The following is an 18,152-nucleotide window of genomic DNA, read 5'->3' on the forward strand; positions in this document are numbered from 1 at the left end:
TTTTCCTGTTCTTGCAATCAAAGTGGATAACCTCACATTTATCCATAAATAAATAAATAACTAGAGCACGAAATAACAAGACAAAGAGTCCTTAAAGTGAAATTGTTAGCTAAATAGATGAGTGTAGTTATCCCCTTTATTTCAAGAGCCTGATGGTTGAGGGGTAGTAACTGTTCTTGAACCTGCTGGTGCAAGTTTCTGCCTTCTACCTGATGGCAGCAGTGAGAAAAGAGCATGGCCTGGGTGGTGAGGATCTCTGATGATGGATACTGCTTTCCTACGTTTCAGTGCTTATAGAAAACTAATCATCCCCTTGGAAGTTTTCATGTTTTATTGTTTTACAACATTGAATCACACTGGAATAATTTGACTTTTTTGACACTGATCAACAGAAAAAGTTTCTTCTGTGTCAAAGTGAAAATAGATCTCTACAAAGTGATCTAAATTAACTACAAATATAAAACACATAATAATTGATTGCACAAGTATTCACCTCCTTTAATATGACACACAAAGCATCGCTGGTACAGCTAATTGGTTTCAGAAATCACATAACTGTAAAGCTGCCTAGATCAGGCCGCTCTCAAAAACTGAGTGACTGAGCAAGAAGAGGACTGGAGCGGGAGACCACCAAGAGACCTATGACAAGTCTGGAGGAGCTACAAGCATTAGTGGCTGAGATGAGAGAAACTGCACATACAACAACTGTTACCCGGGTGCTACACCAGTCACAGCTTTAGTCAAGTCAAATCACTTTTTATTGTTATTTCGACCATAACTGCTGGTACGGTACACAGTAAAAACGAGACAACATTTTTCAGGACCATGGTGCTACATGAAACAGTACAAAACTACACTGAACTACGTAAAAACAACACAGAAAAAAAACTACACTAGACTACAGGCCTACACAGGACTACATAAAATGCACAAAACAGTGCAGGCACTACAATAAATAATAAGTTCAAAATTAAGTTAGAAAATTAAATTAACACCAGGTTTGAAAGGCTGCTGCTGCCAGCTGGTGAAAGTGGTGGGAGAGTGGTAAAGAGAAAGCCACTATTGAAAACATTCACATTAAGTCTCGGCTAGAGTTCAGCAGAAGGCAACTGGGAGACTCTGAGGTCAGCTGGTCTGATGAAACCAAAATTGAGCTTCTTGACCATTTTTGGCGTAAGGTTTTGGCAATGTTTGGAGTAAGCCAAAAACCATACAGCATCAAAAACACACCATCCCTACTGGGAAGCATGGTGGTAGCTGCATCACGCTGTGGGGATGCTTCACTGCAGCAGGCCCTGGAAGACTTGTGAAGGTAGAGGGTAAAATGAATGCGGCAAAATACAGGGAAATCCTGTAAGAAAACCTGATGCAGACTGCAATAGAACTGCAACTAGGGAGAAGATTTTTCTTCTAGCAAGACAATGACCGCAAGCATAAAGCCAAAGCTACACAGGAATGGTTTAAAAGCAACAAAGTTAAGGAATGTCCTTGAGTGACCAGGTCAATGTCCAGACTTCAATCCAATAGAGAATTTGTGGCCAGACTTGACAAGAGCTGTTCACTCACGATCCCATGCAATCTGACAGACCTTGAGCAGTTTTGTGACAAAGACTAGGGAAAAATTGCAGCCTCCAGAGGTGCAAAGCTGATAGAGACGTATCCAGACAGACTCAAGGTTGTAAATGCTGCCAAAGGTGCATCTACTAAATACTGACTTGAAGGGGGTTAATACTTATGCAATTTTATATTTGTAATTAATTTAGATCGCTTTGTAGAGATCTGTTTTCATTTTGACACAAAATAGTCTTTCTCTGTTGATCAGTGTCAAAAAAAAGCCAGATTAAAGCCACTGTGATTCCATGTCGTAACACAATAAAACATGAAAACTTCCGAGGGGAATGAATACTTTTAATAGTCACTGTAAATGTGCTCAATGGTTGTGAGTGTTCCACCCATGATGTACTGGACCAAATACACCACCTTTTGGAGGATTTTCCATTCAAAGGCATTAGTGTCCCATACCAGGCTGTGATGCAACCGGTCAATATACTCTCCTCTACATACTGTTCCATAGAAATTTGTCATAGTTTTTGATGTCATGCATTGATCCTCATCGAAGACTGACTCATGGACCTTTGATTTCCCTCTCAAGTCCACCACCGGTCCCTTGGACTTGCTGACATTGAGTGAGAGGTTGTTGTTGTCACACTACTCAGCCAATTCACCACCACCTTTGATACAGCCCGTAACATTGGTGTCATCAACAAACTGAAATATGGTGTTGGAGCTGTGCTTAGCGTCAGTCATAAATATAAAGTGAGTGTAGTGGGGGGGTTAAGTACATATTCCTGTGGAGCTCCTGCACTGATGGAAATTGTGGAGATGTTTTGAACTGACTGGGGTCTGCAAGTGAGGAAATCCAGAATCCCATTGCACAAGGAGGTATTTTGAGATGATGGTATTGAATCGATAAAGAGCATCCTGATGTATGCATTTTGCTGTTCAGTTGTTCCACAGTTGAATGTAGAGCCAATGAGATGGCAAAACATGACATTTCGGGGCAAAACACTTCAGCAGGACTATGGGTCAATTGTACTCTTTTCCACTGATACCGACTGGATTGCTGAGCTCCTCCAGTGATTGTGTGTGTTGCCTGGATTTCCAACATCTGCAGATTTTCTCTTGTTTGAAATGGCATCTGCAGTGGACCTGTTGCTCCTGTAGGCAAATTAGAGTGGATCCAAGTCACCACTCAGATAGGAGCTGATATGCTTCAACACCAACCTCTCAAAACAATTCATCACTGTGTACACAAGTGCCACTGGGCATTGTATTCTGTGTTGCACGCTTATTATGGTAACCAGTCACATGAGTGAGGCCATGGTAAAAGTGAAGGGAATAAGTCTCACTGCAGTTTGTATTGGGACTGTCCGAGATCTTAACTTCTGTTGACCGCTCAATAACGCTTACCTTACACTTGAGTACATGTAAGTTTCATCACTTCAAGATTGTATGTTTGCTAATTCCTCGACTTTTGGAGCAATCATTACAGGCGCGAGGGCGCTTCACGCAAGCGTAACAAATCAATTGCGTTGCCGGCAGCGGCAGTGGGTTTGGCTTGGCTGCCAAACATTTAGTTTGAACTCCAAAACCTGCGCGGCACTTTATAATAACATGACATGATAGAAAATTATTTTGTAGAAGCAGGGATTAGCCGTTCACCGTCTCTCGAGCGGCTCGAATTCAAATTCCGCGCGCGATGCCACCCAGCCGCCGAGGAGTCTGCGCATGCGTACCAGTCCCGCCGCGGCGAACGAACGCGCTTCGGTCCCGCCCGCTCGCAGCCGGCGCACGCGCACGATGATCCGCCAGCTGCCAGGCCAGCGGCGCACGCGCACTGATTTCCAGAACTCTCCCTCCTGCTCCTCCCCTCCCCTGCCCGGACCATCGACGTCAGTTCCGGCAAGGCAGCGGCGGTCCCCGGATGTCTGCGGGCCGGATTAACCCCGGAAATGCCGGGTGAAGCCGGTGGGAGCGGAGCTTTGCAGCAACCGCCATCCGACCGGCCTCATCAACCGACACTCGCAGCGGCGCCGAGCCCCAGCAGCAGGGGCAGGGCAGGGCGGCCGGCGCCCCGACCCGATCCCCCGCTGCAGGGATGTCGGCCGAGATCATCGATAACCCGCAAGCGCTGCATTTCGAGGAGATCGACTACAATGAGATCGATGTGGAGGAGGTAAGAAGTGGGAGAGAGCCGGGGGACAGAGTGAGGGCCACAGGCAGGCAGCTAGTCCAGGAGGGCCTGCCAGGGTAGCCCATCGCAGCCCCCGGCCTGTCCTCCTTAGGGGGGTCAGGAAACGGGTTAAAGTCCAGTGGTGAACATTTTAATTAGATTGTAAACAGGTTACTGGAAGGTAGAATCCCTCCTAATTCATGGTGTGTTGCTTGGTTTGGTCATCTCAATGCAATTACAGAGTTTTGTTACATTGCTGTTATGTTAAGCAGCACTTTTAAGGAATGTTTGTTTTCACCCCACCCCACTTGTACCAGTATCTTTAAAATTCGAATTGGGTCTTATTCTATTCTATTATTTTGACAACTTTTGATCACGAGGGAAAATTTGTAAACTTTTCGCGTGTTTTCAATATTATTTCCATACGATTTCATAACTGATATTTGCCCACGTTTATGCAGCAGTGATGTGTTTTATGTGATGTGTCTGGCAGTGAAAAGACCTGTCAAGGCGTGATAAGCTTTAGTTCTGAAGTTTGATGCTTTCTAACAGACTTGGAGATTTCAAAAAGTAGTCTATATAAACTGCCAGCTCAAATTACTGAAATGTTTACAACTTATTACTTGTATTTGAGGAAGTAAGCAGGAGTGTCCACAAAGCTTTGATATACAAAGATCTAAATTTTTGAAATAAAAATAGAGAAAGCATTTGTAGAGAACTGAGATTCTAGATTGCTTAATGTCATTTCCAGTACACAAGTTCAAAGGAGAAGAAAATAATTGTTACTCCAGATCTAATGGAGCTCAAAAAAATAAGATAACACAATAGAAAGCACAATAAATATAAGTACATAAGAAGGCAGGTTATAAGGAGGGTTAAGTATATGTAAGGCAAAGGTTGTTAGATTTTTGATTGGACAGGGCACAAAGGGATATGGGGACTGAGAGGGAAATGGATCAACCATGCTGAAATGGAGGAATAGACCTGATGGGCCAAATGGCCTAATTCTGCTCCTATATCTAATGGTCATAGCTGATAGATATTGATTGTATGTCTACAGGTGATTGACAGGAACTGGTAGAGGTGGAGGAGTAGGTTAGTCAGTGGAGATGTTGATCAACCTTATTGCTTGGGGAAGTAACTGTTTTTGAGTCTGGTGGTTCTGGCATAGACACTACATAGCTTCATACCTGATGAAAGTGGGTGGAATTCTTCATGATGTTTGTTCCTGTTCCTTTCTCAGCACCTCTCCTTGGTGGTGGGAAGGGGTTGACATTTCATCAGAACAAATCTGTCAATAGATCATGATCCTGAGGCATTTATGCATTTTCCCTCTCAGGTGCCACCTGATTTGCTGACCATCTCCGCTTAAATCCTTTTGTTTTACAATTTTAGCAGCTGCAATTCCTTTTCCCCTTTGCGTAAAAATTTGTTGTTCTTCTTTGTAAAATGATGTTGCATTAAAATGTTGCATCATCAGAAATTCATGATTGTTATGGTGCCCACAAATAGCAGGTCAGTTAAAGTTTTATTTTAATTCCATGCATGGTAAAGTGAGCAAGAAGTTTATTTATGTACCAAAACTTCCATATTTATCATACCTTTTGAACGTACGAGTATACCCTAGTCACTGAAACTGTTAACTCAGAAACATAAAATAAAAATGAGGCCAAGACTTTAGCCTCATTTGGCTGCCTAGATCAGAGGTTCCCAGCACGAGGTCCACAGACCCCTTGGTTAACGGTCCATGGCATTAAAAAAGGTTTGGCAACCCTGGGCTGGTTGGATAGCAAATTTTCAGCTGTGCTCATGTTCTTGTAGACAACCTAGAGAAGGTTCAGAATGGTTTCTTCTTAGTAAGCCTTATCCTATTATTAACCTGGGGAAAACTAAAAACAAAGTAAAGTTGAATGGATATCATTGTCATCAATACATTCTATGTCATATGACATGGCAGATCATGGCCTTTCCATGACCATGATTGTTCTTGGCAATTCTTTCCTACAGAAGTGGTTTGCCATTGCCACCTCTGGGCAGTGTCTTTACAAGGAGAGTAAACCCATCCATTATCAATACTCTTCAGGGATTATCTGTCTGGCGTCAGTGGTCACATAACCAGGACTTGTGATATGCACCAGCTGCTCATACGACTATCCACCACCTCATGACTGCGGCAGGCTAAGCAGGCGCTACACCTTGCCAGGGTGACCTGCAAGCTAGTGGAGAGAAGGAACACCTTTCACGTCTTGGGTAGAGATGTATCTGCACCTGCTGAAAATTATAGATGTTTCAGATAGTGGCTCAAGGTGCTTTAATCTTAAAACTACAAAGTCCAGTCCATTATTTAGCTAAAATGGACTTCCAGCGTAAGTCTCTGTGCAGCAGTCATGGTCAGGTGCCCTGGACTGCTTTACACACTGCCCCTAATCCAGCATAAATCCCTGACTTTCAATCTAAACACACAAAATGCTGGACGAACTCAGCAGGTCAGGCAGCAGCTATGGAGAGGAATAAACAGCCAAGGTCATTGACCAGGATTTGTTGATTAATTTAGTTTGGGTTGAAGATTAAATTTGTTCTTTTTAGACACAGATACAATTTTTGAATAGATTTTAATAGTTTAAATTCACACAACAAAGCCCAATTAAAATATCAAGCCTTATTAACTTTAATTTGATGTAGGGCTTTTCTACAGTGCTAATATAGGTTCCAGTTTTTAAAAAATATTACTGAATTTTGCAAAATTTCATTCTGTGCAAAATTAATGCTATCAAGATGTTTCTAGTAGTAAATTTAAGTTAAAAGCCAGATATATTTGGCTTAGTTAACATATACAGTAATAAGTTTTTAACAGGATTGTAACATCTTACAACTGCTTGACAAATGTAGCTCTTTTATACAATGTTTCCTCTGTGGCATCATTATAGCATTTTGTTTCAGTGAAAACTTAAAAGGGGAATTTTATCTTCAGTATTTGTTCTTGATACTATTTGATAGGCAGATTATACCAAAGTTGGATCTAATCAGTTGCTTAGTTGAGACCCAGGGGACGTCAGTGCTCATTTGTATTACCATTCAGGTTTGAAATATTTAGACCTCTTGTGTGTTTCGCATGTTGGGAATTTTGTATTAGTGATATTCCCAGTACCATAGTGTTTCAATTACTATTACTTCAGAGAATGTAGAAAAAATGTTATCTGAATGTCAAAAGTTCAAAGTAAAAGTATATACAGTCGGCCTTCCTTATCCGTGGGGGATTGGTTCCAGGATCCCCCGCGGATACCATGATTCACGAATGCTCAAGTCCCTTATTTAACATATATCAGTGCAGTGGTCTTTAGGATCCAGCAGAACCCCGGACTTTATTTAACATGTCTCCGTACGGTGGACATTAGCACCTTGGGGTACAGCTCTGAATCCGCAGTGTTTCTGTACACGAAAAAAATCACGATCGCGATTGAAAATATGGTGGAAGTAATAAAGCGATCGGAAAGAGGTGAAACGCTATCGGTCATTGGAAAAGCGTTAGGCTGTAGTTAGTCAACGATCGGAACAGCTTTAATGGAGAATGTGAAAGGCCCTGCCCCGATGAAAGCTACAATTATTACTAAGCAATGCAATGGTTAAATTATTGAAATATGTATGTTTCTTAAGTGTCTTATATGCATAGAAAGGTAAAATATGTACTATATACTAAGAAAAACATTTGTCTAACTGACACTAAATAATACCGGATGTACCTGTTCCGACTTCAAATCCGACTTAAAGACGGACTCAGGAATGGAACTGATTCATAACCCGGGGGCTGCCTGTACTTTTAAGTCATTTCTAGATTACTTATCATACCCAATACAATGTTGTTATACTGTATTGTTTAGAGAATAATGACAAGAAAAAATAGTCTGTATATGCTGTCATGTACCCCGTAACTGGGTGTCTGACCAGCAGAGAAAGAAGAATCCGTTGGAAGTCTGGTGTTACTAGGTGTTACTATATTCAAAAGTGTTTATTAATAAAATAAGCAAATCAATATCAATAATGCAAATATATAGATAATACACGTTAGCAATAATAAACCTGAAAGTGTAGGAATAATAATAAGCAATAACAAACAAGCTCTATCGATGTCTAGCGGTAAATGAATTGTCATAAAAGATAAAGTTCAGTTCAGTTCCTGCGTGCTGAGGTAGATATGGTTGTTGTGTTGTAATCGTTGGAGAGAGAGAGAAAGAGCGAGCGAGATGTAACAGCTACAGTGAGGCAAACCTTCCTTTGCGTTCTTGATCCGTCGTGTCATTGTGGCCATTCAGTTATGACCCCTCTGTCCTTCAGCTAGACTGTTCTTCTGTGGTGGACTCGTAACTCTGGCATGAGTGGACACACACTCAAGTCCCCACCAGCCCCGCTATAACACTGTGAGTTTAACTGACCGATCTCCTTGTTCAGTCTCCGAAGCCCCACACCTTCCCATGGGTTCCAGCACTCAAACAGTGTCCATTAGTGTGCCTCTTGGTGTGTCTGAAGGGTGTCTCTCCAGACCTGACTTTTATCCCTACTCACAGGGTCTCAGCTATCAATCACTTTTGAATGGCTGTGTCCATCAAACCAGCCCACTCCAGCTGTCCACTGAGGAATGTTAATGAACAGAATGGTATCAGAAGTCATAATACGGTGAATCAACAAGTCTCTCTCCCCTCTCTTATCAGTAGCAGATGTTCCGGCATGTTTCCTCCTCATCTCTCTCTCTCATGAGCAGCATAACAACAGTAAAGGTTTGTGATTCTACCGGGGGGTGGGGGAACATGGGCAACTCTGCACCCTTCTTCCCATCAGAGCTGTTCATCCTTCATAACAATGCTCAAGCAATGAGTGCTGAAGAGAGAACTTCCGGGTTTTCCCGATCCGCAGTTGGTTGAATCCGCGGATAAGGAGGGCCGACTGTATTATGTCACCATATTGTGATACGTGAGGAGGTGATGGAGAGGAGCTATAGGCAAGTAGTCACACTGGGGCCTCAGGAGACAGACAAGTGGGTAAGTCAGGAGAGGGAAGGACAAGAGTCAGATGCTAGAGAGTACTCCTGTGGCTGTCCCTCTTAACAATGAGTACTCTTGTTTTAGTACTGTTGGGGTGGGGGTGGGGAGACTACCTACCTGGAGGAAGCAATAGTTGCCGTGTCTATGGCACAGAGTCTGGCCCTATGGCTCAGAAGGGTAGGGAAAGGAAGAGGATGGCATCAGTGATAGAGGACTCTATAGTTAGGGGGTCAGACAGGCAATTCTGTGGACACATGAAAGAAACATGGATGGTAGTTTGCCTCCCAGGTGCCAGGGTCCAGGATGTTTCTGATTACATCCACGATATCTTGAAGTGGGAGGTTGAACAGCCAGAGGTAGGTAGGAATAGGGAGGAGGTCCTCAAAACAGACGACAGTGATTTAGGAAAGAAGCTGAAAAGCAGGACCACACGATTACTGCCTGTGCTATGTGACAGTGAGTATAGGATTAGAGTGAGTTGGAGGATAAATGTGTGGCTGAGGGATTGGAGCAGGGGGCAGGGATTCAGATTTCTGGGTCATTGGGACCTCTTTTGAGGCAGGAGTGACCTGTACAAAAAGGATAGGTTGCACTTGAATCTGAAGGGGACCATTATCCTGGTGGGGAGGTTTGCTAAGGCTATTGAGGAGAGTTTAAACTGGAATTGCTGGGAAGTGGGAACCCAACTGAAGAGATGAGGAAGGGGCGGTTGGCTCACAAATAGAGAGAGTTTATAGGCAGTGTGATAGGGAGGATAGGCAGGTGATAAACTGATGGTTGGAAACATGAGGAAATCTGCAGATGCTGGAAATACAAACAACAACACACACAAAATGCTGGTGGACCACAGCAAGCCAGGCAGCATCTATAGGGAGAAGAGCTGTCGACGTTTCGGGCCAAGACCCTTTGTCAGGTTGGAAATATGTCTGATGCAAGAAGCATCATGAACAAAGCGGATGAGCTTAAAGAGTGGATCAGCACTTGGAACGATAATGTTGTGGCCATTACAGAGACTTAGATGGCTCAGGGGCAGGAGTGGTTACTTTGAGTGCCAGGCTTTAGATGTTTCAGAAAGGACAGGGAGGGAAGCAAAGAGGTGGGGGCACGACACTATTGATCAGAGATAGTGTCATGACTGCAAAAAAGGAGGAAGTCATGGAGAGATTGTCTATTGTCTCTGTGGGTGGAAGTTAAAAAACAGGAAGGGGTCAATAATTACTCAATCCCACAGTGTACTGGCCTTCATTAATCGTGGGATTGAATTTAGTAGCCAAGAGGTAATGTAGCAGCTATATAGGACCCTGGTCAGACCCCACTTGGAGTACGTGCTCAGTTCTGGTCACCTCACTACAGGAAGGATGTGGAAACCATAGAAAGGGTGCAGAGGAGACTTAAAAGGATGTTGCCTGGTTTGGCAAGCATGCCTTATGAGAATAGGTTGAGAGGTGACCTGATAGAAGTATGCAAGAGTAGTGAGAGTAAACATTTGGCATGGACTTGAAGGGCCAAGATGGCCTGTTTCCATGCTGTAATTGTTAAATGGTTATAAGATGAGAGGCATTGATCATGTTGACAGTCAGAAGCTTTTTCCCAGGGCTGAAATGGCTATCACGAGAGGACAGTTTTAAAGTGCTTGGATATAGGTACAGAGGAGATGTCGGATAAATTTAAAAACAAATGCAGAGAGTGATGAGTGCCTGAATGGGCTGCTAGCGATGGGTGGTGGAGGCAGATACAATAGGGTCTTTTAAGAGGCTCCTGGATAGGTACATGGAGGTTAGAAAAATAGAGGGCTATGGGTAAAGCCTAGGAAGTTCTAAGGTAGGGACATGTTCGGCACAGCTTTGTGGGCTGAAGGGCTGTAGGTTTTCTATGTTCCTATGTTTCTATAAACATTTTCTTGCAGAGCTACTCAATAAATCCATAATAGAATAGCAACTACAATAGAATCAATGAAAGACCACACCTACTTGGTCTTTCAACCAGTGTGCAAAAGACAACAAACTGTAGATACAAAGCAAAGAAATAATAATGATCAATAATATTGAGAACATGAGATAGTCCTAGAAAGTGAGTCCATCATTTGTGGAATCAGTTCAGTGATGGGTTGAGTGAAGTTATCCTCTTTGGTACAAGAGCTTGATGATTGAGGGGTAATAACTTTTCCTGAACCTGGTGATGTGAGTCCTGAGGCTCTTGAACCTTCTACCCAATGGCAGCGGCAAAAATAAGAAAGATCATGACCTGGGTGATGGGCTGGGCCCATCAGAAGAAGGATTTTGTGTGTTTCTATACCAGGCTATGATACAGCCAGTCTCAAGCTCCTAAGGGTGTAGAGGCCCCGACACGTTTCTTTTGTAATTGTACTCACGTGCTGAGCCCAGGACAGGTCCTCCACAATAACACCACCAGGGAATTTGAAGTTGTTGACCTTCTCCACCTCTGATCCTCCGAAGATGGCTGGTTCATGGATCTCTAGTTTCCTCCCCCAGAAGTCAATACAATCAGCCCTCCTATCTGTGGGGGATTGGTTCCGGGGCCCCCCGCAGATAACAAAAACGCGGATGCTCAAGTCCCTTATATAAAATGGTGTTAGTACAGTATTTGCATATAACTTACGCAAATCCTCCAGTATACCTTAAATCATCTCTAGATTACTTATAATACCTAATACAATGTAAATGCTATGTATATAGCTGTTAAACTGTATTGTTTAGGGAATAATGACAAGAAAAAAAAGTCTGTACATGTTCAGTATAGACACAACCATCCATCGTAGCTCTTCTGGGAACGCTGATGCAGCCTTGGCATCAGCTGAACCCGATCCTCACGTGATCTTTAAGTTCTTGAGGCTGTAGCGCTTTAACCAGCCATCCCTTACTGGCTTTAAACTCCTTCCTCTCGCTCACAACACAAGTAGCGAACGAACGAGACGTGAGGTGAACAATGCTCAACTTCCGGGTTTTCCCGATCTGTGGTTGGTTGAATCCGCGCATGCGGAACCCGTGGATGAGGAGGGCGACTGTATTCTGCTTCTTGGTCTTGCTGACATTGAGTAAGTTGTTACGGCACCACTCAGCCAAACTTACATTGTTCAAAGAACAAAACAATAGTTTTAACCTATTGGCCTTGGAAGATACGGTAAAAAAGAGATTATTGACAATACTTATGTGGTTTTAATGATAGTATTCAGATGAATCTGGATGTTCTCTAACAAGAGGCAAAAAAAAGATTGGATCTATGCAAAGTAATAAGGAAGGCAATTAAGTGTTTGCATTTATGTCAAAAAGCACAAAAATAGGAAGATTTGCTGCAAAAGAGGTCTTTGCAGACAGTTTTGGAGCTATTTGTGAAAGCATATACTTATTTGAAAGAGGGTTCAGTAGATTGCTTCAACAACAAAGTTTGCAGATGCTGGAAGTCCAGAGTAACACACTCAAAGCTGGAGGAAATCAGCAGACCAGGCAGCATACAAGGGGAAACCCAATGGCATGAATGGCAGCGATGAGTTCATCTGGTAGTGAAGCAACGCCTTCTATGCCTGCTTTGAGAGAGAACACAACTACAGGTATAAAGATCCCTGCTGCACCTGATGACTCTAGTCTCCGTCTCAGAGGTCAATGTTAGGCTGTCTTTAAAGAGAGTGAACCCTTGCAAGGCAGAAGGTTCTGATGGAGTATCTGGTAAGGCTCTGAAAACCTGTGCCAACCAACTAGCAGAAGTATTCAAGGACATTTTCAACCTCTCACTGCAACGGGTGGAAATTCCCACTTGCTTCAAAAAGGCAACAATCATACCAGTGCCTAGGAAGAATAATGTGGCTGCCTTAATGACTATCGCTCAATAGCACTCATGTGGACAGTGATGAAATGCTTTGAGAGGTTGGTCATGCATGACTGGACTGAACTCCTGCCTCAGCAAGGACTTGGACCCGTTGCAGTTTGCCTATCGCCACAATAGGTCAACGACAGATGCAATCTCAATGGCTCTCCACACGGCTTTAGACCACCTGGACACACAAACTCCTACGTCAGGATGCTGTTCATCGACTAGAGCTGAGTATTTAATACCATCATTCCCACAATCCTGATTGAGAAGTTGCGGAACCTGGGCCTCTATACCTCCCTCTGCAATTGGATCCTTGACTTCCTAACCAGATGACCACAATCTGTGCGAATTGGTGATAACATCTCCTCCTCACTGACGATCAACACTTGTGCACCTCAAGGGTATGTGCTTAGCCCACTTCTCTGCTCTATATACAAATGACTGTGGGGCTAGGCATAGCTAAAATACCATCTATAAAATTTGCTGACAATACAGACATTGTTGGTAGAATCTCAGGTGGTGACGAGAGGGCGTACAGGAGAGAAATATGCCAACTAGTGGAGTGGTGCCGCAGCAACAACCTGGCACTCAATGTCAGTAAGATGAAAGAGCTGACCATGGACTTCAGGAAAGGTAAAACAAAGGAACACATTCCAATCCTCATAGAGGGATCAGAAGTGAATAGAGTCAGCAGCTTCAAGTTCCTGGGTGTCAAGATCTCTGAGAACCTAATGTGATCCCAGCATATTGATGCAGTTATAAAGAAGGCAAGACAGCGGCTATACTTTATTAGGAGTTTGAAGAGATTTGGCATGTCAATAAATACACTCAAAACCTTCTATAGTTGTACCGTAGAGAGCATTTTGACAGGCTGCATCACTGTCTGGTATGGAGGACCAAAAGAAGCTGCAGAGGGTTGTAAATATAGTCAGCTTCATCTTGGGTACTAGCCTTCAAAGTTCCCAGGACATCTTCAGGGAGCGGTGTCTCAGAAAGGCAGTGTCCATTATTAACGACCTTCAGCACCCTGGGAATGTCCTTTTCTCACTGTTACCATCAGGGAGGAGGTACAGCAGCCTGAAGACACACACTCAGCAATTCAGGAACAGCTTCTTCCCTTCTGCCATCCAATTCCTAAATGGACATTGAATCTTTGGACACTGCTCACTTTTTAAAAAAATATACTGTATTTTTGTTTTTGCAAACACAAGGAAATCTGCAGATGCTGGAAATTAAAGCAACGCACACAAAATGCTGGTGGAATGCAGCAGGCCAGGCAGCATCTATAGGAAGAAGTACATTGGAAGTTTCGGGCCAAGACCCTTCATCAGGACTAACTGAAAGAAGAGATAGCAAGAGATTTGAAAGTGGGAGGGGGAGATCAGAAATGATAGGAGAAGACAGGAGCAGGAGGGATGAAGCTAAGAGCTGGAAAGTTGATTGGCAAAAGGGATACACAGCTGGAGAAGGGAAAAGATCATGGAATGGAAGGCATTTTGTGTATGTTCCTTCGTTTTTGCATGTTTCTTTTAATCTATTCAATATGCGTAATTGATTTCCTTGTTAGTTTATTTTTATTTATCTTTTTGCTAGATTATGTATTGCATTGAACTGCTGCTGCTAAATTAACAAATTTCAAGTCACATGCCAGTGATAATAAACCTGATTCTGATCTATGAAAATGAGCATTCAGGCTGAGACCCTTCTTCAGGACTGGAAAGGGAGGGAGAAGACACCAGAATAAGGACGTGGGAGGTTGGGGGCGGGGGGGGAGGAGGCTAGCTGGAAGGTGCTAGGCGAAGCCAGGTGGGTGGGAAAGGTCAAGGCTTGGAGAGGAGGGAATCTGATATGAGAGGAGAGTGGACCATAGGAGAAAGAGAACGAGGACCGGGGAGGTGATAGGCAGGTAGGAAGAGGGAAGAGACCAGAGTGGGGAATAGAAGAGGGCAAGGGGTGGGGGGAGGGAAGGTTTCTTTACCAGGAGGAGGAATCGATGTTCATGCCACCAGGCTGAAAACTACTCACATGGAATACAAGGTGTTACTCCTCCATCCTGAGGGTAGCTTCATCGTGCACAAGAGGAGACCACGGATCAACATGTTGGAACGGGTATCAGAATTAAAATGTTGGGCAACTGAAATTCTGCTTTTGGCAGATGGAGCAGAGGTCGATGAAGCAGCCCCTTAATATACGATGGGTCTCACTAGAGTAGAGGAGGCTGCATCAGCAGCACTGGGTACAACAGACAATTCCAGCAGATCTGCAGGTGAAGCGTTGTCTTCAACGCTTGGGAAGGACTGTTTGGGGCCCTAAATGGTGGTGAGGGAGGAGATGACTGGGCAGGGTAGCACTTTAACATTGCTTCCCAGGGTGCAGGCCTATGGAAAGATGAAAAAGAATCACTGTGAAAAATCTCACTCATGTGTACTACCCTAACTGTCACTGCACAACATCCATTGGATCAGCTTCCATTTTTTTTAAAAAGTGCCATTAACCCTTACCAATGCCAGAGGGGTCTGTGGACCACAGGTTGAGAACCCCTGAGTTAAATGGTCTTTCCTTGTTCTGTTGATATTTGGGTTTGTTCATATGTTCACATTTATTTTAGTTTGATTATTGACATTTGGGCATGTGACCATTCTGCTAAATGTGGATTGCTCATGGCTGTTTGTATTATTGTCTTGTAAATTGTTGGTTGCTATTGTGTTTTCTGTTATGGTATTGTACTGTGTTTTATACTTGGCACTGAAGCACAATGTTCTGGTACATTTCAAATACTGGCCATAAAGTGGTTCTGAATGGGACTGTAGTTTTGGGGTTTAGACGAATGACAGGTAATTTAATTGAAAAATAAGATTTTTTTTGGAGAGCATGTACCAACTGGATGATTCCTTTGGAGGGGAAGTTAGAATTCAGTGGCATAGTCACAGGACAGTGTTTCTTGCTTAATACTGTGATTAGGAGCAAATTCTTCATTGGAGTCATAAATCTTTGCAATTCTCTAACTTCAAAGCTGTTAATGCTGTGTCATGCATATTCAAGGTTATGGTAGATTATTAGTTTACACAGGATTAGAGAATTATTGGCATTAAACAGGAAGATGAATTTGAGTCCAAGAAAAGATCAGTCGATATCTTTTGAGTGAAGGAGTCAACTTGTAAAGCATATGGCCTACTCCTGTGCTCTTATTCTACCCAACTGCATGGAATTAAAACTGTTATTCAAACCACATTATCAGTATAAAATTACATATTAAAGTATTCAGATTACCTTAGGTATGAAAAGGAATTATGGACAAGGATTAACTTTATCATTGCCTAATTTCAACATCGTCTTGCTGTATCTCTGTTACATATTGTCAATGACAAATACTCCTACAAAATGTTAAATTCTTTCATAATTTTGTTCAATAGTAGATTTATCAAATTGATGTTTGAGTATTCGTTACATTTTGATTAAATGCTTACAAAATCCACAAACAATCCAGTAACAGAACAACTTTACATACCACATAGGATATCACTTAGGATTCACATGTATTTTTGTGTCTAAAGCAGTGGTTCCCAACGTGGGGCATACGCCCCACAGGGGGGTAATTTGATTTTTAAGGGGGGCAATTCGAGAATGAGTTATTAACAGTGAATTTTTTCTAGTAAGTCTGTGTGAGTATGGGTGTGTGCGAGTTAATACATATGTGTATATACAGTATGCATACATAAAAATACTTGTGTGTACGTACATGTGTAATTGCATATGTACTGTATATATAGTGTATCACCATCATTACAACCATCAAATGGCTTTCATAATTAAATTAATGAATTGACTGATGTAGGAAGGAACGAATGAACAAGTCCAAACGCGTAAGAAACTCGTACGAGGTCGCGCCAATGCTGCTGCTTTCAGTAGCTTTCGGTTCTTGGTGGTGTGAAGGTGTGTACATTGCGTCATCTCGTTTAAACGGTGTATCTGTCTTTGTATGCTGTAGAAACGAATTGGCATTGTTTTATTTATTTATTATTATTTTAATATCACTTAATGTTCTTTTTTTTTACAATTTCTTAGTAATTTCTTCCTCAGAACTTTAACAGTCCTTTGGTTCTTTTATTTTTCTCTTTCATGAATGCCATGTTCTTTGGAAGCTTGTTTAAACCAAGTTAATGGTCTTTTAGGCTTCCTCCAGGTGAATAGGAGTTCACTTTTTGAATAATAAGAATTATATATCACCACAGGGGGCATCAGGATTTTAGAGGTGATTAGGTGGGTAATGGCCAAAAAAAGGTAGGGAACCACTGGTCTAAAAGGTGAAAAGATGTGTGGTAGAATGAAGGAGAAGCAAAGCGACTTGTATGGATAAATGAAGACATTTTAATTATGGAGCAATTTCTATATCTTTTGCAACCTAGTATTAATATGAAACTCAGGCTGAGTTTGGATATAGTTTTAGAAAGTGCAATGTATGTTGGACTAATTTCAGTTAGAAAGGATCTTAATAAAATTTTAAGGTACATTAATTTCTGCTGACTTTCTGGTTAATGTCATTTGGACAATCTGTTATATTGACATTCTGATAAAATTGCACAATTAGAATTTGAGGGGAGGCATTTAATTCATATTACTGACTACTGATTGTACATTTAGCATTTATATTTCAGTGCTGATTAAAAGTATTCACCTGCTTGTAAATTTTCATGTTTAAGTTTTACCACGTTGAATCACAGTGGATTTTATTCAGTGTTTTTGACACTGATCAACAGAAGACTTGTGTCAAATGAAAACACATTTCTACAAATTGATCTAAATTTATTACAATTATTAAACAAAATAATTGCATAATTATTCACCCCCTTCAAGTCACTGTTTAGCAGATGCCCCTTTGTCAATTACAACCTTGAGTCCGTGTGGATAGGTCTCTATCCCATTCTTCTTCACAAAGCTGTTCTAACTCTGTCAAATTGCATGGGATTCATGAGTGAACAGGTCTTTTCAAGTCCAGCCACAAATTCTCAATTGGATTGAGGTCTGGATTCTGACTTGACCATTCTAGGGCATTATCTTTGTTGTTTCTAAGCCATTCATCTGTAGCTTTGGATTTATGCTTGGGGTCATTGCCCTGCTGGAAAACAAATCTTCGCCTAAATCACAGTTCTCTTGCAGAGAGTTTCCCCCCAGGATTTCTCAGTATTTTGCTGCATTCATTTTACCCTCTACCTTCACAAGCCTTCCAGAACCTGCTGGCGTGAAGCATCCTCACAGTATGATGCAGCAACCACGATATTTCATGGTAGGGATAGTGGGTGCATTTTTTGATGATGTGCAGTGTTTGACTTATGCCAACATAGTGTTTAGTCTGATGGGCAAAAAGATCAATTTTAGTTTCTTCAGACAACAGAACCTTCTTCCAGCTGACTTCAGAGTCTCCCATATGCGTTCTGGCAAACTCTTAACTGAGAGTTCACACAAGTTTTTTTCCCCCTAATAATGGCTTTCTCTTTGCTATTCTCCTGTAAAGCTCAACTGGTGAAACACCTATGCTGTAGTTGTATGTGCAGTCT

General features: G+C 42.2%; 1 protein-coding gene across 4 annotated transcripts in view; it reads left to right on the forward strand.

Moving 5' to 3' along the window:
• Positions 1-3,469: 3,469 nt before the first annotated feature.
• The window catches only part of map3k7 (mitogen-activated protein kinase kinase kinase 7), a 135,344-nt gene continuing 120,661 nt past the window's right edge, over positions 3,470-18,152 (forward strand). For all 4 annotated transcript variants that reach the window (XM_059981397.1, XM_059981398.1, XM_059981399.1 and 1 more), the window contains exon 1: positions 3,470-3,736. In XM_059981397.1, the coding sequence (XP_059837380.1) occupies positions 3,659-3,736 (78 nt within the window). In that variant the 5' untranslated portion in view covers positions 3,470-3,658. The remainder of the gene's footprint in view (positions 3,737-18,152) is intronic.

The sequence above is a fragment of the Hypanus sabinus genome, chromosome 10 (assembly GCF_030144855.1).
Source record: "Hypanus sabinus isolate sHypSab1 chromosome 10, sHypSab1.hap1, whole genome shotgun sequence".
Classification (NCBI taxonomy): Eukaryota; Metazoa; Chordata; class Chondrichthyes; order Myliobatiformes; family Dasyatidae; genus Hypanus; species Hypanus sabinus.